Genomic DNA, 23,993 nt, shown 5'->3' with positions numbered 1-23,993 from the left:
TTGCGATTGCGAAGCATGGGAGAGTAACTATTCAATTCACCCGTTGAAAGGTTTTTTAATGAAATCTTATAAATGTTTGGTCGAACTATTAATATTTAAAAAAAAATCTCCAACTATTTTTTTTTTTTTTTTCAAAAGATAAAGAAATATCTAGTTATTTAAAAACTGCTTCTTTTGTTCAATTTGTAATAAAATTATTTATTTCTTAAATAATTTCATCGAAATTTATTATAAATTTGCAAATCAGTGTACGTACACCTTTAAAAGAGTATTCTAACTCCAACATTATTTTTATTCCTGAAGTGTTCTCATTTTACTATATTTTCTAATAATGTTTACTTGAACAAGTAATCTCGAAGTTGCCACTTTATTTGGAAACTTTTCAATAATGATGAACTGCAAGTCTACTTAGAATAAGCCTCCCACCAATATCAGGTGCCATATTCAATCTTTTATCATTTTTTTGTTGGTATTGTTTGCTTCTCGGTTTGCTTTTTTTTAAGTTGTTCCCATGCCTAACAGCGTGATATTATTAGTCTTGATAAAACAAGGCACCTTAATCTTATCTTAGTGTAGATGTCGCTTGTTTCGCGATATCACTACGATAATTATTATTTAAGCACACGTTTGACTGGTAAAACTTTTTAGTATTACAAGTCGTTGGTTTCAGTTCACACTGAATAGAGAATTCCGAGTTGTTTCTAATTCTTTTCCTTTACCGAATTGAAATTCATTATTGAATCAGCTCCCTCTCGTGGAAATGAACAATTTATAATTAAAAATAAACAATAATAAAAACAATTAATTGTGATCGTGTGCCAATGGCGGTATATTTCAAAAGCTTTTACTCATAATTGCGTTTTAATGAAAAATTCCTGATCAATCAAATTTAAAAAAAAAACATCAGTGACACAAACTTTTGGTTAAAGTCCGAAAAGTGACAGTATTACATTCGAATTTCGAAAAAATTTTAAGTGTTTATTATAAACAGCAGAATATTTTGGAATAATGAAAATGCGGTAAGTTTATTTATTTTTAAATAAACAAAAACACTTATTTGTAAATATTCGTACAATATCGAGTAAGTAAGCAAACCGTTTTTACTGTAGGAAATATTAAATGTTTACTTAATTTATTTAACTCTTAACTGGATTTAACATATGACCGCCATTAAATGTTTAATTACTTCCCAGCAAATATTATATTAAATTGTCAACATTAAATAGATTGAATGTTTATGAATAAACAAAACGTTATACCACTTTCATGGGTTTTAATTGAATTTTATTTGTTTTACTAGGTGTTGTTTAAAAAGAATTATTCAATATTTATTCAGATTTTCAAATTACTTAAGGAATTAATGTTTTAATTATTTTTAAAAGTAAACTTATAGCAATTATCAGAAAACTATAAAAAAATAATACCCACCTGAAAAACTATTTTTAACTTTTTGATTTGAAATTAATTTTAGTTATCAAAGTAAAAGTTCCCATAGTGTAATTAACGGTACTTTTTCATTCCTATTTTATCAATAGCCTTGAATTGTAATTTCTCATTTGTAATAATGCAAGTACTATTTCTAAATACAAAATCAAAATTGAACGAAAACTTAAAGAAGCACTCCACAATAATGGTTGCATTGTTTCTAGCATTCGTTTAATTTTCTAGGGCCAAATGGTGTTTTAACTGTTACAGTTCTACGCTTAATTCATAACTTCTTATATATCTTTTTTATTTTTTTTTTTGTTTACTTATAGTTCACAGAAATATTGTTCAAACTACTTGAATTATTTCACAATTAATTAAAAAATAACCTTAAGAAACCCCCATTGTTTAACCACCGTAAAACTTTGGCAACGACGTATTGCAAAGAATTGGAAATTATTTATCTTTATTTAGTCCTATAAAATTATATGAAAATGGATAAAATCTTGTAAATGTTGATAAAATTTGAAGCAAAGTTCCTTAACTCCCTACGCATTCAATAAAAGTGTCTTTTTTATTGTGTTCGTTGATCATTTTTGATCTTTATAATACAATGACCGGTATAGTAATTTTAACTCAAATTCTTTTGTAAATATAATCGATTTACATAAAGTATCAAATTAGAAAAAGACACCTTAGAATAATATTTCTCAGTCAATTTAAACACCCGTATCCTTTATGTCCTGTATTAGGTATAGATATCATTTAAGTGATCTCTGGAATATCAGGAAAATAAACACGCCTTATGTCAAAAATTAGCTTGATTATGTTTCTGAAATATAGAGTTATGTATATCCGGATGGAAACTAAAGTAAACTCAATATAGCCAACAATAGTAAAATTATTAATTTCTATGAAAAGATCTGAAATCAAACAATAACAGCCGATTTTGATTTTGTTATTTGTAAAGTCTAGAAATAATCATGCATTATCTGGCAGTTTTTATCAAACAATATACGAGCTAGTCCAATTTCATGTTTATTTTGTGGAATGTCAAACAAAAAACATGCTTTTTATCAATTCCTATTAAATAAATGTAGTAGAATTTGTCAAACACCCTCAAATTATAGTTTTCCTGTTGCTATACTCTTTTGTATATCAAGGGACTTACCTACTGTCAATTTTGACAGGAAGAAAATCATAAACTAAATTGAAAACTATGATATCTTCAAAATTTCTTTTACTGATAAATCAATATGTTTATTTTTTTAAGAAAACAAAAATTTGAGACAACAAAGTCTTCAAATCGGACCGTCTTGTCTCGTACGTGCTAGTAAAAATGTCTATTACTAATACATACATACATATGTACATAGCGCAATATTATAGATCGTTTCAAATCAAAAGTCCCATGGAAAATTGAGCAAAAATAAAAAAAAACTCATTCGCTTACTGGAAGGAAGCATTTATGAGGCAGCTGAACTTTTTCTAAAATTACGATTAAATAATGAAGAACAGTTCTTGATATCTCTATTTTAATTAATTTATCCGTCTGTAAGGTTCACTGGGTTAGCCTCAGAAAGCAGAGGCAAGTCTCCCGGGCTTGCATCACTCCATATCCGCGGACAATACAAAAAAACATACAATTGTTTAATTATTTATCGTTTGAAGGCAGTTGGGATAACTTTGCCGAAGATATTATTATAGGACTAGGTGAATATGGACCAGAAATGTCCAGTTTATATGATAGCAATTCATAACTTAAAATTCTATTCACATCTTTTCATTTGTATAATTGGGCAGTAAATATCTTATTTTTATTTTTCAATTATTTTGGAGTCGTCACCATAGAAATCATAAATAAACAAATTCAGATTTTTCATTTGCTTATTTTTTTCTCTAGCATTTCTTTCATTCAAACAAGCATGATTTGTTGTTATTTTTGAGTTGATTTGTCGCAATGAGCCAATAAAATTGAGTTTTTTGTTTTTTTTGTTCTCAATTTTATTGGAAGGGAGAAAATAAACTCTGAGTCAGGACTTTTGATTTGAAACGACCTATAAAACAGAATTTCGTTAGATTTTAAATGATAAATAGATTTTAAAATGAAAAATGATAAATTTATTATCAATCAAATTTCAGCAAACTCACTTTCTGGTATCTAGACATTAATGTCTTGTTTTTGTGTTTCATTTTTTGATGATTTTCATCAATTTATTATAATCTTTCAATTAAGAACTGTACAAACAAATTTAATAATTTTTTAATATATTTTTTTCATCTCAATGTTTATTTTTTTGTTAAATTTCACGCATAGTAATAAGATAAGTTAAGGTTTAACTAACTTGTTTGAATCAAAAAAAAAGTTTGATATTTGGATAATCTCTCAGTTAGGGACTTAGGTTTTGACAGTTAAATCTTTATCAAAGATAAGAAAAAAATAAATAAAAAAAAAGTTCCACTAATAGTAAAATTAAAAATAAAATTACACGTGGTTTTTGTTGTTTTTTCTAGAGACAAATGAGTCACAAGTGGTTAAAAGTGTGTCACAGTATGTTTCCCTTATGTATGACTTACAAAATTTGTGTCTGACTTTGAACTAAAAAAATAAAATAGAATTTCTTTCAGACTTTGGAACAAGAAATGATAAACAGTGACGATTTCTTTGTTGTTTTGTTGAAAACATAAGTCGGCACTATTAAGCGCATTGTTTATCAACTGTCAAAACTAATCACAATGAATGCATTCGAAAAAAAAGTTGCCATTTCTTTTAAATTTATTTTTAATCCCCTAATCAATAAAAAATTATAAATCTTTTTGCAGTCAATAAATTAAACTGATTTTTAACCAGTTAAATTAATAGCTTTGGCAATAAATTGATAAAAGGCATATTTTTGTACACCAATTGATCAATTTGGTGAAAATTATTATTAAAATTTTCTGTCTACAAAGTAAACAAACAAATCTGCATGAAAAGCAAAATCGAGCGGAAATGATAACTCATAAAACAATAAGATAACTAACAGTAACTTAAAATCAAAATACAAAAAGATTGATTGGTGTTAAGGTTTAATCAGTTTATTTGGCGCCAGTTTTAAGTGTGGCAGACATTTTGCAAATTTCAAACGACCTTCTTTAAGGGCTATATGTTAATGTTTTTTTTTGCAGGTTTATTGTGGTTGGTAGAGCATTAATATAATGTTAAGATATTGATAGGTTTTATCATTTTTGACAAGTGTTTTTGTTTCAAGTTGTATAAAGTTCAATTTGATTATCCATGATAGTAGACTGGGCTATGAGAACGAAGATAATATAAGATAACAGTTTTTATTTTGTCTTATTTATTTAGCAAGGTTATTTGTTTTATGAGTTGAATAACTTTTTTTTATTAAACCAAATGAAATATGAGAGTAAATTGAAGTCAGCTTAAAGCAACAAGAGTTGTATTTGTTTATCCCATTGTCATACATTGACTTTTCCTTGTGTAAATTTTGGTAACCCCGTTTGACAGTTCACTGCCATAAACGTAAAGATAATATTTTTTTTTTCATCTGCATTTCAGGGAAAATTAAAGAATATTTGGTTTATTGTAGTTTAAAAAAAAAAGTTACGTATACGCCACAGTGAATTCCTTTGTTTTTTTGTTTTTTTTGTTTTTATCTATTTACTTTTTTATTAGGATGTCAACAGAGCTTTCTATGAAAGAAGGTCTTTAAATTCAACGATGCATGAAAACGTAGTAGATGTAGTTGTAGATGCTCTTTGCACACAACTATTGTCACCCACAGTTAATTTTGTGCGAAAAGATAGTTGAGACTTTCTAATCTAGTACATTCTTTAATTTTGCTAGAATAAACATTTTAAAGCTGTTTTAAAATAGAAACACATGTTAATGTTTACAATAACAAACCGTAAACTTCTATTTACCTACTTTTGGTATTGACGTCATAAAATCGTCAAAATCTAAGCAGAGACTCTACACTTCAATACACTTAGGTTACTATTAGAGGAAAGTAGATACATACTTATTGTAATACTCTTTGACATTTCAAGAGGCCTTTTAAGTCCTTTAATGCCAACTTGAAAGCCTGATAAGTCAAGAATAAATAATTATTTGTTCGATTTGATTGTATGAATAGAAATTCAAAAGGAATAAATTTAGTTTATCAGATCACTTTGAAATGTGCATTTCATCAAATAAGCCAATCTTTTTTTTTATTTAATACACCCTTGAAAATATAATTTGAGTCTATACTAAGTCACGTTCTTAAGTGTTTTATTTGTATTATTTAAATTCATTAGTTATTATTCTTATATTCAAATAAAATTTAGTTCTGTTGCACTCTTAAGTTCAACTATAAACCTTGAGTTATTAAAAAAAAAAAGGCCAACTGACTACTGGTTATATATTATAGTAATAAACGGTTGTTGTTTAAGCTATGTAATCTGTATTAGCCAATAAACAATATGAATTATATTCAGATTGGAAAGATAACGAAAAGTGCTTGTAAGCTTTCCCCATAGTTTTTGATTTGATTTTTTCATAGTTAATGGTTTTCTTTTCTATCATATTCGGCCTTAAAGCAAGCTCTTCGAGGGCTATGTGATAGTTTAATTTACCATTTGATATTTTAGTGAAATTAAACGTCATCTGAAATCTGTCAATGTCAAAAGTGACTGTCAATACATTTCCGAAACTGACAGATGCATATTATGTTGCTGGGTTATGTGAATGAAAGAGAAGAAGATTGATCCTTTTCTTACAAAACTCTGCTCAAAAAAAAAAAAGTTCAAAACATTAAAACATCTTATTTTTTTATAATTCTAGAATGATGCGATTTTTACGTCCCCGGCCTGTGGAGGCAATACGTTCCACTCAACTTGACAGGCAAATAACAAAAGATCATAAACTTTTTGAAAGTGCGGTAAAAATCTTACTTCTTGGAACAGCTGAGTCGGGGAAAACCACAATTATCAAACAAATGCGAATATTACACATTAATGGCTACACGGATGAGTAAGTTTTTACTTGCAAAATATAAATTGAACACAAGAAAAAAAAAACACCCCTCATTATTGAATCGTGTCGTCTTTGATCAATCTTATCATTATTTTGACATCTTCAATATTAGGCTCTAATTTGTTGATGATAAACATTGACAAGACACGACATAAGACAACACTAATTAAAAAATTGAATTTTTGAACTTCAAGAGAAAAGAAAACATTGCATCATCAAAGACAATAACGGTAACAAGTAATTTTCACGTGCCGTCTTATAGAACACGACACATAACAAAGATTAGAATACTTCAAATTAATGAAGCTATAGATATTTTCCTAATAATTTTATAATTAATTTAAAATGTTTTCACTTGTAACTTGGAATGTCGACTGAGTATTTCCTTTCGAAATTCGAAAACAATATAGAAATATAATCGTTTACCTTGCCACTTAAACTTTTTTACTAAAAATAACATTTTCACGTGCTTACAGAACTTAATATATGTAACACCGATTAAAAAACTTCATTTAAGTTTTTCTTGGAATGAATTTTGTTTTGCTATAATTCCAATTTTAAAGTATTTTCTTTCGAATTTATAAATTGCCAATTTGTTTGCGACCTTACCTTTCTAAAGAAATGACAGTTTATGGCGCCGCCTATAGAACGAGACATAGCAAAGATTATAATACTTCAAATTCAATTGAATATTCTTTATAAAAATGTAATTTGTTTGTTATTATTCTAATTTTATCAAATTTTCTTTCGAATTACGAAAACAATACTGTCATTTCCGCTCACAGTAATTTTACCTTGCTCTTCGAAAAACATATCACCCTGTTCACCAGCCATATTTTGTTTTGTTCTTATCAACACCTCGTGATACCTATTGGAAAAAGTATTGCCAACTTATAATGTCCCCCTTTGCCTACTAAATACTTAAATGACGTTTATAAAAAATGATAAAAACCTGCCAACATTTTGATTTAAATTAATCAATGCTGACTCTTCAAATTGAAGTGCTCTGCTATTTGTTCATAATCTTCCTATAATAACATGATTCATTTTCTATTGTTTGATTGGAATTTTATTCAACTAACTCTCTAATGGCTAGAAAAATAATCCATAACGTCACAAAACTGACACCTGGCATTCGTACACTGTTTGAATTTCAATCAAACTTAACCGTTAATTTAATATAATGGCGTCTTAGAAATTAATTTCCTGAAATTTAATGTGTCACTAAACCGTAGTTGTACTAGATTATAATTTTCATCTACTATCATGACTGCACATTTTTTTCGAACATAGTTTTAAACTACTATAATATATATTTTGCTATAATTTTTGTATTTGTATTTTATCTACTTTTAGAGAACGTCGTGAAAAGATTTCCGAAATCTATCAAAACATTCATGAATCCATGCATCAATTAGCTAAGCAAATGACAATTTTAGGCTTAGAATTCAGCAGTGCAGTTAGTAAAAAGAGTGCTGAATTTGTTCTTTCTATGGGCGAATGTGCGCCGGAAATAATGAATGAGGTCAGTATTATAATTAAATTTTATCAAAAAAAATATAATTATTTATCTAAGCTTTTTATCCGATAAATATAAAAATCATACACTTGCCTGTATAATTTTTGTTTTATCATAAAGGCCGTACTTTTGCCCGTTGATTTATTTATTGATGTCTAATGGCTCAATAAAATAATTAGAAATCAATCAACCCATTTTGTATGATATACAAAATGTATATGTATTTAATTACTTTTGGACATTGTCTTTTTTTGTTAAATGATTTGGCCTATTTTATAGTTTATAACAACTTGTTATAGTTTTACTTTCAAGGTGAATAATTATTTTTTATTGTTTATGATTTTCAGGAATATCGTGATCATATTTTGACACTTTGGAATGATATTGGCATTCGGGCTTGTTACAACCGATCCAATGAATTCCCCCTGCTTGATAGTACAAAATAGTAAGTCATAACTGAAAAACTTTGCACAAACAATATTATTAAACTAGTACTTTTTTTCATTTTTACAGTTTCTTAGATAACTTTGACAGAATATCAGACTTCAATTACATTCCAACAACCGATGACATTTTGCATAGCCGAAAAGTCACCACTGGCATCCATCAAATTTCGTTTAGAGTACAGGTATGGTGAATAAAACAACTTGCATGTGTAATAGATTTTTCAACGTTCTTTTGTTATTTCTCACCTTTAGATACCGAAATCATTGGGCGGTGGTGAACAAGAATTTCGAATGTTTGACGTTGGTGGTCAAAGAGATCAACGTAACAAATGGATTCAAGTGTTTGAAGGTATACAAGCAGTACTATTTCTAATCTCATGTGGTGACTTCGACCAAACTCTCCGAGAGGACCATAAACAAAATCGTTTGACAGAAGCATTAAATCTTTTCCGTGGTGTTTGGCAGAATAGATTTCTCTCATCTGCTGGCATAATTGTATTTTTGAATAAAATTGACATTATGGAAAGGAAAATCCGTGCAGGAAAGCGTATTGGTGATTATTTCCCAGAATATGAGGATTATAGAAAATCACCAAAAATGGGAAATTATTTCTATGAAGTTGATTGGACAAAGAATTTTATCAAACAAAAATTAGTGGTAAGTTTGAAAAAAATTCACCTTTATTTTATCGAAACAGTAATTAATAATTGATTTTTTTGTTATTACAGGATATCACTCAAGAACCAATCAAACGACCATCCCGAATGAACATAGATAACCTACCTCGCGAATGTTACTACCATTTCACTGTCGCTACAGACACAAAAAATATCGATAAAGTTTTTAAAGATGTTCATAAAATGATTTTGACAGAAAACCTGTCAGCTGTTGGCCTGTTATGAGAATTCACCACGCCTTTGTCAGTTAATCAAATTTGACACATGATATTTTACCTGCATTTTTAATCTTTTTTTGTTTGTTGTCAAAAAAGAAAAAAAAAAAGATTGAAATCTCCTTTGACTGTGATTATCCTTGTACGTTAATGATTTAAGCAAAATTAATTAAGCTCATATGATATAATACTTTATATATCAAAAATTAAACTATGGATGAAATTCATCTTAAAATAAAAAAAAATAAATTTAAGAATTTTAAGACAAAAACATTTTTATTATTTTGATCATAAAAATTATTTTTGTATGTAAAAGAAACCTTATCATTTTCGTTCATGAAAGTTTTGTGAATTTCCACTAATTCACAATTATAAAATGGGCGTTATATGAAGAGAATATTATTGAATATAAATTCCTTTCAAATTTATTGGATCAATATCAATTTTTTGGCTTATCTAAATTGAAGTTGTTGTATTGCGATGTGTAATCAAAGGGGTGGCGCAATATATCATAATACCCACATACTATCTTATGAGAATGTATTTTATTTTTACCGTTAACATACGTATATACATTTTTAAATTCATCACATTAATAAAAATTTATAGATTTAGATTAATTGGATTTCTTCATTTCTTTCATCATATCTGATCATAATATAATAATGCTAAAGTGGATTAAGCAGGGAAACCAAAGAATTTGGATCAATATAGTAGATATCATGAGTGGGAAGATTAGGAAATAAATATCATATGAAATATAGGTAGTCTCGGACATCATTTCGAGAAAGTAAAAACCCAAATTATAACTTTAAGTGCGTTTAGTCTATCTCCAAGTAGTCCATATTCTAAACAACCCTACTAACAATTTTGCTTCTATAATGCTTTACAGAAGCAACAATTGCATCTGTAAAGCTTTATAGAACCAAAATTGTTTGTCGGGAAGTTTGCCTCCAAAGCGTACCTTAGTTGAACATTTTCTTGGGACAGTCTAAAGTTAAAATTTGAACACAGTTTTACAGAGGTTGTTACGAAGGGTTACATGCTATCCTATATCTATTCTTTTTGAACTAATAAAAAAGTTAATATTTAGAATCATACCATTAGTTTTTCTGCCTGTACGGTTTACAGTCAGTTATAACGGGAAACAAAATGAAATCACCCCTACTAACAATTTTGCTTCTATAATGCTTTACAGAAGCAGCAATTGCATCTGTAAAGCTTTATAGAAACAAAATTGTTTGTCGGGACCTCACACACCATTTTATATTTGTTGTTACTTTTAAAAATTGTTTGGGTAGGTTTTACTAAGCATGGGGAAGCTTTTCTAATTGCTCATGGCCCTAGTGAGAGCTATTACTTTGCTTAGCTGTCACGAAAACATGACTTCTGTCAAATGCCTTTGTCATTAAACTGGCAAAGAAAATCAGCAGGAAAACCTGGAAAACTTTACCACATCGCAAAATAGACAAGTTTACCAAACACGTTTTTCATGAACGCGCCCAAAATCAAAATGCGGTAAATGTGGTTGACGTCGGTTTATTTTAAGTCTATTTGGAGCTAGAAACTGAAAAAAGTATTTATAACCATTTTTTTCTATTTTATTATATATTTTGTAACTATATACCCACCTCTTGCAGTCAGTTTAGTTTATTTTACCATGAAAATTAAGCATCAAAAGTTTTCCACATTTGCCAAATCCAGATGGTAAACTTTTCCACACAAAATTTACCATACTTTGGTAAAGTTTTTCCATACTAATTTTGACAGCTCGTTTACCACATTTACCATTTTACCAAGTTTAACCGGTTTCATGAATACCCCTATTGTTTTATGGCATTATGTCGTGTTTTTAAATGGCATATCATTTGTAATAAATGAAAAAAATTGTGGCATGGTAGAAGTGTGTCACGAGAATTACAACTGTGTTAATGAGATAATTTGCACTGAAAACACTTTTTTGATAATTTATTTTTGTACATACTCATTTAATGTATAAAACTACTACCAAATTATCGCTCATGTAAAACTTGCATTATATAACCTATCTGGCAATGCTTTTGTTGAAAATCCCATCTGTCATTGCTAGTTCAAATGCTCAACCAACTGGTTAAATTTGGCGCTGTATTCGTTTGAAAGACCCCTTTCGCCAAATAGGCGACGTCGTGAGTTATTTGTCAATCGAAGTCAACACGTTTATTTTTATTAAAAAAGACCGTAAAACGTTAAAATTAATTAAAAAATACATCAAAATCAATCATGGCGCAATTCGATTTAACAACTAAAAATTGCCAATTTCTGGATAGGCATTTAACTTTCCCGCTATTGGAATTCTTGTGTGGCAAAGAGGTTAGAATGACGATGGCATCCCTTCATTTTTTTTTTTTTATATGAGGGAGAGAAACACCGACCCACACCTCAATTTGCACTCACAAAAATGCTAAATCAAAATTTTAAAATTTCTTCCACATTTTATTTTAGATTTACAATCAACAAGATTTACTGGAATACATTTTAGTAACAGTAAATAAAACAAACATGATTGATTACACCATGGACACTAGGAAGCGTCTGAACTTGAGCAAAGAAATGCCCGAGGAATTGGTCCAACGCAAGGCTGAGGTCTTGGCCACGCTCAAGCAATTGCAAAATGAAGTTGCTCCCATTATGAAGGCAACTGATATTTTGAAGAATGGTGAAAGCATGAAAGATTCAAAGACATTCGTGAATGCTTTGCAGAAGGATTACAACTTCAAAATCGAACATTTGGAGAGTGCTTACAAATTGGCCAAGTATCTGTACGAGTGCGGTAACTATCAGGAGTCAACATCGTATTTGTACTTTTGTTTGATTGTCATGTCGCCAAATGATAAGGTGAGTTTTAAATATTAGGAAAAAAATTTTGTTTGCCATATGGTCTGAGTTTTTAGAAATTATGAATAAGTTTAATAATTTGTTTGAATAAGTTTTCCAATCAGACTTAAATAGTTGGCCGAGACAGGAACAAAATTAACTGACGGTCGAATTTCGGTCTTCCTGGCATCTTGAACGTTTGGGTTTGGGATTTGAAAATCTTGGGTGGAGCATTTTCGTCGATTTTTTTGATGTGGCACAGTGGGCTGCATCTTAATTAAGCGCATAGGGTAAAGCCACCAGTATCCGGACAGTGTTAGTATCCGGACACTTTGTGACTTTTTTGCTATTAATAGGTAAATCATCCTAATAAATTCGAATAAAAGCGCAAATATACTTTCTCTGATGTATTTCACATATAAATGCAAAGTTTCAAGCAGATCACCTGAATAAATTAAGAGATATGTATACTTCAATTGAGTGTCCGACATCAGGTGTGAGGTCGTGAATATGATATTTTGTAAGAAAAAAATAGTGAAAGCATTTGCAAAAACTAAGAAAATTGAGGCCTGTTTATTAATTTTATTATAACAAAATGAGACAGTTAGTTTTGAGTAAATATGATACATTTTGATAATTAATCAAAAAAATAGTAAAAAAGTTTTTTTTTAATAATATTTTTAAGTGTCCGGATACTAAAACTAATATTTAAGACATTTTTTAGTTCCCGGACACAGTGTCCGGATACTGAAAATATGAGGGAAATGGAAAAATCGCATTTTTAGGCTCTTAAATTGTAGCTTGGTTCATATTTTGGGTTTTAATGCAAAAGAATTGCATTTCTCTCTCAATGTTTCAGTGTTCGGACAGGGTTACCTAAGTTAAAATAAGTGTGTCCGGATACTGAAAAACTAGATTCAGTTGCCGAACACCCTTGTTTCTAATGTAATTTAAAGTGTTTTTGTATCTTTGAACTTGCTATCTTTTAATGAATGAATTCAGAAAACATATCAAAGACCATAGAGGATACAAGGATTTATATAAATCCAATTCTAACTTTGAGAGAAGCTGAAAACATTAGTAGGCAAGGAACAGCAGTTTTTAAACAAGAGTATAAAATGGTTTGAATAGCTCTAAAATTATTTGAAAATTACTGGCCAGGAATATATTTCCATTTATGACTCGAGTATGATATTAAATGGCGATGAAACCAGCTTTTGTCTCTACCCAAAGACTAGCAAAATTATACACGGAGAAAACATAACTCCAGGAATAACTTTACTTCTGGTTTATTTAATCATAATATAGTTAAGTATATTAGAAATCAGTTAAATGTACCAGAAATAAAGTTAAATATACCAGAAGTTAAGTTAGCCCTTATGCTTGATGACAAAGTGGATAATCCTGTGATGGACAAAAGTCACATTTAACACTAAAGTTAAATGAATTTTGTTCCAAAATCTAGTTATTTTGTACGCATTGCCACCGAACACAACCCACATCATGCTGTTGACTCACGTTAGTGTCTTTAAATCCCCCAAATCTGATTGGGAGATAACAGTTCATGATTAGGATGCAAAAAATGTAGGGCAAGCACTTCCAAACTGAATTTTTCACTACTTTTAAATGAAGCAATAATGAAAAGTATGGATATGGTGTTGACAATGTGATGTTATAAAGGAATGAGGACCCCTAAATTTTGTTATCACCTTCAGTAATTATGAGTTCTGGAAATATTCGTTCCGTGCTTCAATTCTCTTTTCTTTTAACAAATATAAGCTGTTAGTGTGTTCTTGTTGTTAATAGCTTAATGATAACTTTTATTAAAAACAATTTTAACCTTTAAAAGTACCTACCAAATTGTTTTTTTTTTTTTTCAACTTTTAATTTTTTTTATAAATTTTTTTGTGTATTAGAGTTATGTTCATATTTGTTTCAAAAAAAAGATGTTTTAGTTCATAAAAACGAAAAAAGAACCATAATTTCATACAAAATTATCGGATACTAAAATAAATTTGTCCGGAAACTAAATTTTGCGTCCGGACACTAGTGCAAATCGAACTTTTTTTATAATTTTTATTTTTAAATATTATAATGTTTTATTTAAAAATTATGTGAATGTAACATTATTACAAAAATGCCAAACTTTAAGAAACTACCAAAATATTTGCTATAGCTTGAATAGCAATACAACTATTCGACGTCAAAGTTCAAAAGTACCTTAACTGTCCGGATACTAGTGCCTTTACCCTACCTACATTTCATTCTCGTATCTTTTGTTCCATTTGCAATTTTTACTAACAGTACCGAATACCTTTTTTTCTAAAAAAAATTCTTTCAATAGAGTTCAGTGTTGACTTTCCTTTTCTGCTTATCGTCCAACACTCAGCGCCAGAGATCAGAAATAAATCTCAACCTTTTGAAAGGTTCCTTAATAACTCTTATCTGTCGCCATTTTCAATAAAGGTCATAAAATAACCTTTATTTTTAAAAAAGAAAAATTTCGGTCAAGGTCTGAGAGAAACCTTTATTTTGTATTTTTTTTTTATGTTTCGGTCAACCAGTGAGATTTGTCGCTGAGAGAAAAAAATAAATCTCGTCTGCAAATAATGTATCAATTCCTAGAGACATGGGAGAGGTGCCATATGAAAGCTTATATTCTCAGCTACCCGATAGTTGTATAATCGGGTTTTGGATTTTTTTTTTTTTTTCAAAATTACGAGAAAATCGCGTTTGAAAGTTGGGGTAAATTTTTTTTTCGAAAAAATCCCCGAATCTTTGAACGCTCTTGGAAGCTAAACCGCTTGAGAGCAATTTTTGGGAGTGATGCCAAATGATAGATTGTGTCATGGGCCTACGCTTTGCTCATTGTCAGACTTTTAAAAAATCATCTTCCATGTTAAACCGCCACATCATGCCTATTTTTTCAGAATCGGACTTAACTTTTTTTTTACTTTTAAGTTCTCCCAGTTTGAGAACGCGTGCAGGGATGGGAGTTGTACCCAAATGTAGGTTAGAGTCCCCGCTACCTTTTGGCATCAAAAACATTTTTTTCAAAATTCCGAGATATAGCCATTTGTAGTTGGGCGGGCGAAAACGCTTCTGGAAGCTGAACGCTTTGACCTAGATATACATCGGTCTCCTGAAATATTCGAAATTGCATTGGTTGTGCTTGTCGTCCCAGCGACTCAAATCACAGTGGAAAACACATTTTCGTCTTAAGATTTTACTTTAAACGAAAAGTGATATAATCTTGGGTATAAAGAACTTTGAGAGTCTATTTAGTTCATACATTATTTAATACATAAACTTAGAAAAAAATATCCTTTTCAAATCTATTTTTGCAATATAAAGACATTCTTGACATATTTGACATTTTCCTTTGAATTGACCATTTTTGATTTATTTTCAGCGAAAACGGTTAAAGGTTGACCTTTTCCATTTATTTTTTTGTAAAAATCTGAACCATTGAGAGATATTTAAGAAAATAAAAAATAAATCTCAACCGATAACCTTTATTTTTGATTTTTAGAAATAAATCTCAAACCTTAGCCGAAACTATTTAAAGTAAAGTGGTAACTGTCAGAGAGAAACCGATTGAAAATAAAGGTTGACTGTTATTTCTGGTCTCTGCTCAGCGCTATAAAACAGTATTGTCAGAATTAATGTTTTGTGGAGTGGACGCATCAACCTGAACAAGATTCATTGAATCCTCAAACAATTCTTATTTTGGTCATTTGTGATTAATTTAAAGTTGCTACTTTGTGTAAGTTTCACTAGTCTGGCGGTCATAAAAATAATTTTTAATAAACATTTTGAAAATCAGAGTTTACAATGTTATGCTTATTTAATCGATTTTCAAAATGAAGAGCTTTTGATTCATTAAATTTTCTATCGACAACTACAAACATGAGGCAGATAAACTTTTTCGCCATTCTCATGGCTATACATACTTGATGTAATACTGCATTTACAAAACTGATAAAATGTCACATTTTTGTCAGTCTCTTTAAAAAAAATAAATATGTAGCTACATACGCTTTCTTTAATTAAATCTTCAAAATGAAAGAAAAAATGCCTGTCTGTCTGACAAAAATTTCAAACACAGTTTCTTCTTCTGACCACAAGATGCATTCGAAAATTAAAACTTTAAGTGTATATTGCGGATGCATGGACTCAATTGAACTGTCTTGAACCAAATATTATCGTGAAGGCAAGGTCAATCTTGTGTCAATATTTTTTGTTCTTGGCTGGGTTTTTATTTAATATAACAGCATTGTTAATGCATTTTAAATTGGAATATCCGCACTTGGGTCTGTAAACGATTACTTTTATTTGTTAGTTAAGTTAAGAAAAAAAATTTCTCTGTAAACGAACAAATAAAAAACTTTTATAAAAAAAAAAATTTTACTGAGCTAAATACTGAGTTAATATTCTGATTTCATTGGTTTACAAGTTAGAGGAAAGTTGAAAATTGCCTGTATTATATCCTGTAAATAAGAGTTGGAGTAGAGTGTGCTCCTAATTGAAAAATTTCCAACATATCGTTCCTTATTAGCTTTAGCAAATTTTTTGGAAACTTTTATCCAATGGCATGATAAAAATCTAGGACAGAACAGATCAGAGCAGCACAAGTTTGTAAATACTCACAGAACAAGAAAGAACAGAAAAGTTCAACTTCGTATTTTACAAGATTGACAGTTGTCAATATCAGTTTCAGTTTTTTTTTTCATGAAACACAAAAACTTTTACTGTGCGGATCATATTCATTAAACAGAACTAGTTTTCATTTATTTAATTTCGTAAACTTCAACTTATTCTAAATTTAATTGTTTAATAAAGTAATCATATTGATCATGTTCAGGAACCCCGAACGCAGGGGGGTTTTGTGGGGTTGATGATAGTTTTTAAAAAGCTAGGATTGATACTTTTGAATTTCTAAAACGACATATGTATGTAAGTCCATTTAAGCTAAAAATAGCAGTTAGTGAGATTTGGTTGTCAACAGGCTATATCGTCGGTGAAACCAGAAAAGTGTGTAACTCCATTTTAGCAAATTTTATAGGAGAGCAAAAAAACAAAATCGTTTTGAAGGCATTTGTATGAGTTTTCATTTTCTAATTTGCAAATAAAATAAAAACTATGAACTTTAAGGGGATTCTGAGTTTAAGGAACGGTAGATATTAGGTTTGTCTAACAGATGGCATTCAAATCTAATTTTCAGAAAATTTGGAGTTACACACTTTTCTGGTTTCACCGACGATATGTCGAAAAACCGTTGGCTAAATCAGCTTTATGATATTTGAGTCAAATTTGCACTTTTTTGTGCGTTTTTTTTTTATCAGCAAAAATAAGTGCAATGTGATTGCCAACTATCAGACATCACATTCCCCTGGGAACAAGGCGAATAACTCATGATTTTAAAATTACTTTTCTTCGCGCATCTCTTTCCCACTCATTGAAATATTTTCCATCGCTTTTTAAAATTGCATGGAAAAAAAGTTTCCACGCCAGACTAACATTGTGATGAAATTTTAAACTGAATAAACATTAAAACTAAAAAAATAATTATTACTTTGCTTATTTTTATTTATGAACAGAACTACCTCAACGTATTGTGGGGTAAATTGGCCGCTGAGATTCTAACCCTCAACTGGAATACCGCCCTGGAGGATTTAAACCGTCTGCGTGACTACATTGACAACAGCAACTACACCAACATCCAAGCCTTGCAACAGCGTACTTGGCTCATTCACTGGGGTGTTCTTGTCTTTTTCAACCATCCCAAAGGCCGTGATCTCATCATCGAGATGTTCCTCTACAAGCCTTTGTATTTGAATGCCATTCAAACAATGTGTCCCCACATTTTGCGTTATTTGGCAACAGCTGTTATCATCAACCGCACTCGTCGCAATGCCCTCAAGGATCTTATCAAAGTCATCCAACAAGAATCTTACACCTACCGTGACCCAATTACTGAATTTTTGGAATGCCTCTACGTTAACTTTGACTTTGAGGGTGCTCGTATGAAGTTGCACGAATGCCAGACTGTCATTCTCAACGATTTCTTCATTGTGGCCTGTTTGGATGAATTCGTTGAAGATGCCCGTTTGATGATCTTCGAAACATTCTGTCGTATTCATCAGTGCATCACGATCAGTATGTTGGCTGACAAGCTGAACATGAAAGCCAGTGAAGCCGAATGCTGGATTGTAAATCTGATTCGTAATGCACGATTGAATGCGAAAATCGATTCGAAATTGGGACACGTTGTGATGGGCACACAACCACTTAGTCCGTATCAGCAATTGGTTGAGAAAATTGACTCACTCTCGATGAGGTCGGAGCATTTGACTGGTTTGGTGGAACGTAAGAATAAACAAAAGAATCAAGAAGACTCGTGGAAGTATTTCTAAAGGAAAAGAATATTTTTTGTACCGATAAACTAAAGAATAATCAAAACCAAGAGTATTTGACCTTTTGCTTATTCTATAAGAACAAATTATTTTCCAACAACCACAAGAGTAACCAACTAAAACCTTAAAAAAAAAAAAAAATAGAGATCTATAGCTATTTATATTCAATTGTCCTATTAATTGAAGTCTTATGGATTTTTGTAATAAATTATTCTGGAATAAAACATCTATTCAAAAGAGTAAACATTTTGGTTTTATTTAAATTTATTTTTTAGTTCATGGAAATTTTCATGGAATAAGATGAAAGTTTTGGAAGACTGACATGGGCAAGAAAGCCATTGGAAAATGGTTTCAGTGGCATCGATTTTTACTCGCAGCCAGTAAAAAATCATTTTTAGTTGTTTTCGAACTGAAGCTGAATTTTGAAAAACAAATTCAAAGCAAAACATTTTATGATGAAGCTGCATCCAGCAATTTAAAACTATGTGCCTTCACCACCCCATTCCAGTGACTAGCGATTAATTACTTTCACTTGAAATCACTTAGGTGCTCAGTCAAATCCGCTAGATTTGGGTGGTTGACGACGAAAGTCGACATTTTTGAACACAGCTTGATTTGACATCAACCACCCAAATCGTAGTGGCTCTTGGGAACATCGAAGTTGAAACGGCAAAAATGAGCGAAACCAATTAAACACCCGTATTCTTCTATTCGATTCACGTGAAAGTCTAAAATAAGAAGCTTTTAAATGGGGGTTAAAATTAAACTTAAATAATTTTTTTTTCTTTAAAATTTCTAAAACAGACGGAAACAACGTTTTGCTTTCGAAATTAAGCGTTTTTTCAAAACCATGTTGACGTGGTAAAGGAAGAAAATCTTTCGATTCACGTGAATCGAATAGCAGAATACGGGTGATATAAGATGTCTTCAAAAAAAGACACTCAACATGGACAGCTATACTTTCGAGGCAGGTAAAAGGACTTGGTCTACCTAAGCTCCTCAGACTAATTCTGGCGCTGAAATCAAACAGAGGCTTACCGCTACTACTTTGGCTTGAGAAGGTAGGTAACCACCAAAGCCTTCCCCCAAGCAACTGTACAAAGCTGTTATCATCCCATCAGTCCTCATAATGGTGCAGAGACATGGACTTCGACGAAAGCGAATTAAAAAACTTTGTTTCGATAGAAAAATTCTTCGAGTGGACCTTTCCGGTCGTGCCCCACTGAGGCATTTAACGTTTTCTTACACCTTTTAAGCCTTAATTACAATGACCTAAAAAGTGAAAAAGTGGGAAACTTACTAAAGTTAATTTGTTTTATTTCTTTCTTGCGCTATTTATTTTTGGAAAAAAACTACAAAAATAGTTTTTTAAACCAAAAAATAAGCTTTCTCCATCATTATTTTTAATTCTGTACCTTCAAGCTCCGGCTGAGGCGGAGCGGATTCGGACCGAGGTCGGATTCGTTTGCTTGAAGGGGTGGTTGGAAAAACTGTCACAAAATGAGTTTGAAAGTTTTCACTTTTGGACTTTTTGCAAAAAGTGGCCGTTGTAGTTATACCTTTACCCTTATACTTTCATAGATGTCTTGCAGTGTTTGAAGACTTAAAGAAACAGGTTGTTGGAAGGAAAAACCTCATGGTTTTTTAGTACCATCGGATTTGTCTGCCAAATACGGACTGCTGCACTCCTACTTAGAACATTATAGCAATATTGTAAAGAATTGTAAGGTTAGCTTCCAGTGGAGGACGGACTGGGAAGAGGGCGGCTCCCAAATTTTGCAGTTGTTTGGGCCAACAAGAAAAAGAATATAGGAAAAAGAAGGATACTATGCTACTCTCCTAGTGCTGCGGGGTAGCAGGCTTTCAAATACGGGTAGCAATAAGCTATTCGGAAACTAGGCCGTGTCATTTGTTTTCAGAACCATTTATGATTTTTATAAATACATTTATCACTCACAGGTTTCATGAGTTTTGGTGCCAAAACGCATTCTGCGCTAATTGGGTCATCAAACGAGGCTGGTTATGACCGCCTTCTCTACCTTCCTATATGCCCACACGAACATGCAAATGCAAACCTTATAAAACAGAATAAATTTAAAGTGCAAACCTAGCTTTAGATACAAAAAGATGGTAATGCATTTGTGAACGCTTTATTTCCACGTTTCCACCATACAACACAGATGTCACTACAATCTTCAAAGAGATTTCTATTTATTTATTTTTATGAAGGTGTATTTCAAGGTAAATGTCACTTTTGATGTGGCCGCTCTTCATATAAAAAAAAACTCAGAGAACTTGGTGTCGTGTTGATTTCCTGAGTTAAATATTTCCAGATTTTTGTATGAAATCACAACAATTTGAAATAATTCCAAAACAATAAATAAATTTTCTAATTAATTAAAGCATTCTTTTCATTTGCAAAACAATATTTTGCATTCAATTTTAAGTACAAAATCAACAAGTAACATATCGCTTCTCAAAAAACTTCTGACGTGTCTTTCAATCAACTCGAACCAAATCAGCTAAAACCGATAAGAATCCTAAAAATTCACATGCTTAAAATCGCTAATCGACAATAATGAGCTTACGCAGACGACCAGATAGCTCAGGAGGCAATTCTGCCTCCTCCGATAAAAAATCATTAATTCCCAATGAACATGGAGAAGTCCACGAAAAAACCGATTTACGTGGTGACAAAGGTAACATTGCAATCCTTCTCTTCCTCTATATTCTCCAAGGTATTCCGCTTGGATTGATTGCTGCTATTCCCATGCTTTTACAAAATCGTGGCGCCAGTTATAAACAACAAGCTGAATTTAGTTTTGCCTATTGGCCATTCAGTTTGAAACTACTATGGGCTCCAATTGTTGACTCTTTGTATGTGTCACGATTTGGAAGACGGAAATCATGGCTAATACCCACACAGTATCTAATTGGACTGTTTATGATACTGTTGTCGGTAAAGGTTGACAATTGGTTGGGTGGCGATGGGATTGATCCCAATGTACCACTTCTCACAGCCATGTTCTTTGCTTTGAACTTTTTGGCAGCTACCCAGGACATTGCTGTCGATGGATGGGCTTTGACTATGCTCAAGCGATGCAATGTTGCCTACGCATCGACTTGCAATAGTGTCGGACAAACTGCTGGCTATTTCCTTGGCTATGTTGCCTTTATTGCCATGGAATCGAAAGATTTCTGCAATACTTATTTACGAAGTGAACCTAAAGACGAAGGAATGGTTACACTTCCTGATTTTCTTTGGTTCTGGGGATTGTGTTTCCTGATTGCCACAACTTTGGTGGCAATATTTAAGCGAGAGAATAATGAAGATTCTGGACAGAGATATGCAGAACATCCGGAACTTGATATTAAGGAGAGTTATAAAATTCTCCTTGACATTGTACGAATGCGACCAATACAAATACTTGCTGTAATCCTACTCACTGTGAAGGTGACATTTGCTGCTTGCGATTCTGTAACTTCGTTGAAACTAATCGATGCTGGAGTTCCAAAGGAAAAACTCGCTCTTCTTATTATTCCAATCATTCCATTGCAGATTGTTCTTCCATTAGTTGTGAGTCGCTATACAAATGGTCCGAAACCAATGGACGTTTATATCAAAGCGATTCCCTATCGAATGGTGTTTTCAGCAATTGCGACACTTATTGCCTTCTTTTGTCCACTTATGATTAATGGTGGGGAGGTGCCTTTGTATTTCTATGTTTTGCTGGTGGTGAATTATGGAATCTATCAGATATTCTTGTATTGCATGTTTGTTGCTGTAATGGCATTTTTTGCGAAGATTTCCGATCCAGCTGTGGGTGGAACTTATATGACGCTGTTGAATACAGTTTGTAATTTGGGTGGAAATTGGCCAAATACAGTGGTATTGTGGTTGGTTGATGTATTAACATGGAAAGAATGTATTGGAGGAGATCGAGAAGGTGATTCGAAGAAGAATTTGTGTCTTAATAAAGAACAAACTGAGGTAATTAATATTTATATAAGATTAGAGTATCAAAATCAATTAATATCTGTTTTTTTTTTCTTTTACAGAAATGTACATCATCAGGTGGTCGTTGTGAAATTGTTTTCGATGGTTACTATATTGAGGCTATTATTTGTATGATTTACGGTTTAGTGTGGTTGTATTTTGGAAGGAAATGGATAGCTTACCTGCAAAATTTACCCACTAAACAATGGCTGGTCGTAAATGAATCAAATTCTGGCAAAAAATCTAAGAAAAGATAGCAATTCGATGTTTGAAACTAGAGATGATTTGTATTTTTTGAAAGAATTCTTTAGTTTTTCAAACTTTAATTAATTTTTGTTGTGCAGTTTTTTTTGTCTTTGTTGTGTTTCTTCTGTTTTTATTTTTAATTGAAATTATTTATTAGTTTACTACAATTTGATGATGAAGAAAAGTTAATAGTAAAAGGAAAGACATGTATTCTAATTTTATTGCAGGCTTTATTTTTTTTTTTTTTTTGAAATATTCTTTAAGCTTTAAGAAGAAAAAAAATCAAGATTCCCGCGTACACGTAAAGCAAAATCGTAACATTTTCTTAGTATTTTATAATTTGTGATTGGACAAACCTACAGCTACACATAGATTGTTTAGGTTATATGCCATGGGTTAATTTGAATAGTTAGTAGTTCTTTATATTTCTTCTTTTTTATATATTATTTGTATAAAATATAATGTAAAGATTATAAGTATTTAATTGTGTTTTATTTACGATGGAATTTGGTAGTCATGAAATTGTACAACCTTATTACATAAAAACTTTTTTTTATTGCGTATGTAAACATTAGTTTTACTACAAGAGACGAAGACTACAAACCTTGAGACCGCAAATACTTAAAAATTCCAGAATATTCAAAATTCAACATAGCGTAAGTTAATAACTTAAAGATTTGGCTGCGTAGGTTGTAAGTTTTGCGTATGTTTTTCAAAAGTTTTAAATATTTCTCACCTTGCAATTTACGTATTTACATAAGTTAATAAAATGTTAGTTACTGGCAAAACTATTTTTCTAAATAAAATGTACGTGATAGGGGGTTTACCTCTAACAGGAACCGAGATAAAGTTTAACACAGAAATGATTTTATTTAAAGAATTATTCAACTGAACTTAATATTGGTCTATATAAAAGATTTCTTGCAAAATTTTGTTACCATTCTTTACACCAAACACTAATAACTCTTAAAAAATTAATTAGTTTTTTTTTCAGACCAAAAGTTTTTTTTACTGCAATTTTGTTATTACTAGTTGATTGGTTCACAGTAGTGTATGTGTACTTTTTTAACTAAAATTCAAATTCTTTATTCCGACTTTTTTGCTAGCCCAACTGATTTTAATTTTGTTATTTCTGAACCTAAACCTTAAAGTGTTCATACAAAAATATTTAAATAATAT

At 31.0% G+C, this 23,993-nt stretch overlaps 3 protein-coding genes across 5 annotated transcripts; all 3 read left to right on the top strand.

Annotated features, from left to right (window-relative positions):
* Positions 1-642: 642 nt before the first annotated feature.
* LOC129911592 (guanine nucleotide-binding protein G(f) subunit alpha) lies at positions 643-9,532 on the top strand. Of its 3 annotated transcripts, none has more exons than XM_055989424.1 (7): positions 644-1,019; positions 6,254-6,442; positions 7,802-7,970; positions 8,312-8,409; positions 8,478-8,592; positions 8,663-9,067; positions 9,139-9,532. In XM_055989424.1, exons 1-7 carry the CDS (start codon positions 1,009-1,011, stop codon positions 9,310-9,312), a joined length of 1,161 nt encoding a protein of 386 aa, XP_055845399.1. In that variant the 5' UTR covers positions 644-1,008; the 3' UTR covers positions 9,313-9,532. The 3 variants fall into 3 exon arrangements, with proteins under 3 accessions (XP_055845401.1, XP_055845399.1, XP_055845400.1); XM_055989425.1 differs by lacking the exon at positions 644-1,019 and adding an exon at positions 5,761-5,932; XM_055989426.1 differs by lacking the exon at positions 6,254-6,442 and having other exon boundaries at positions 643-1,019.
* Positions 9,533-11,423: 1,891 nt separating this feature from the next.
* Positions 11,424-18,815, top strand: LOC129911590 (eukaryotic translation initiation factor 3 subunit E). Its single transcript, XM_055989423.1, has 3 exons — positions 11,424-11,651; positions 11,784-12,176; positions 17,756-18,815. Exons 1-3 carry the CDS (start codon positions 11,562-11,564, stop codon positions 18,569-18,571), a joined length of 1,299 nt encoding a protein of 432 aa, XP_055845398.1. The 5' UTR covers positions 11,424-11,561; the 3' UTR covers positions 18,572-18,815.
* Positions 18,816-20,865: 2,050 nt separating this feature from the next.
* On the top strand, positions 20,866-23,293 carry LOC129911307 (acetyl-coenzyme A transporter 1). Its single transcript, XM_055989050.1, has 2 exons — positions 20,866-22,562; positions 22,631-23,293. The coding sequence occupies exons 1-2, from the start codon at positions 21,150-21,152 to the stop codon at positions 22,823-22,825; spliced, it is 1,608 nt and encodes a 535-aa protein (XP_055845025.1). The 5' UTR covers positions 20,866-21,149; the 3' UTR covers positions 22,826-23,293.
* The last annotated feature ends 700 nt before the right edge of the window (positions 23,294-23,993 follow it).

This window comes from Episyrphus balteatus, chromosome 2, assembly GCF_945859705.1.
Source record: "Episyrphus balteatus chromosome 2, idEpiBalt1.1, whole genome shotgun sequence".
Taxonomy (NCBI): domain Eukaryota; kingdom Metazoa; phylum Arthropoda; class Insecta; order Diptera; family Syrphidae; genus Episyrphus; species Episyrphus balteatus.
Note: the sequence above shows the minus strand (reverse complement) of the source record. Positions and strands in the feature narration are given on the sequence as shown.

What these genes read in the sequence shown, in the direction of transcription:
- LOC129911592 (XM_055989424.1), top strand. An exon ending in AAATTTCGTTTAGAGTACAG is followed by an intron (nt 8,593 to 8,662) that starts GTATGGTGAATA and finishes TCTCACCTTTAG; the next exon opens with ATACCGAAATCATTGGGCGG. An exon ending in TTATCAAACAAAAATTAGTG is followed by an intron (nt 9,068 to 9,138) that starts GTAAGTTTGAAA and finishes TTGTTATTACAG; the next exon opens with GATATCACTCAAGAACCAAT.
- LOC129911590 (XM_055989423.1), top strand. Translation starts at nt 11,562, where the DNA reads ATGGCGCAATTCGATTTAACAACTAAAAATTGCCAATTTCTGGATAGG. An exon ending in AATTCTTGTGTGGCAAAGAG is followed by an intron (nt 11,652 to 11,783) that starts GTTAGAATGACG and finishes ATTTTATTTTAG; the next exon opens with ATTTACAATCAACAAGATTT. An exon ending in TCATGTCGCCAAATGATAAG is followed by an intron (nt 12,177 to 17,755) that starts GTGAGTTTTAAA and finishes ATTTATGAACAG; the next exon opens with AACTACCTCAACGTATTGTG.
- LOC129911307 (XM_055989050.1), top strand. Translation starts at nt 21,150, where the DNA reads ATGAGCTTACGCAGACGACCAGATAGCTCAGGAGGCAATTCTGCCTCC. An exon ending in TTAATAAAGAACAAACTGAG is followed by an intron (nt 22,563 to 22,630) that starts GTAATTAATATT and finishes TTTCTTTTACAG; the next exon opens with AAATGTACATCATCAGGTGG.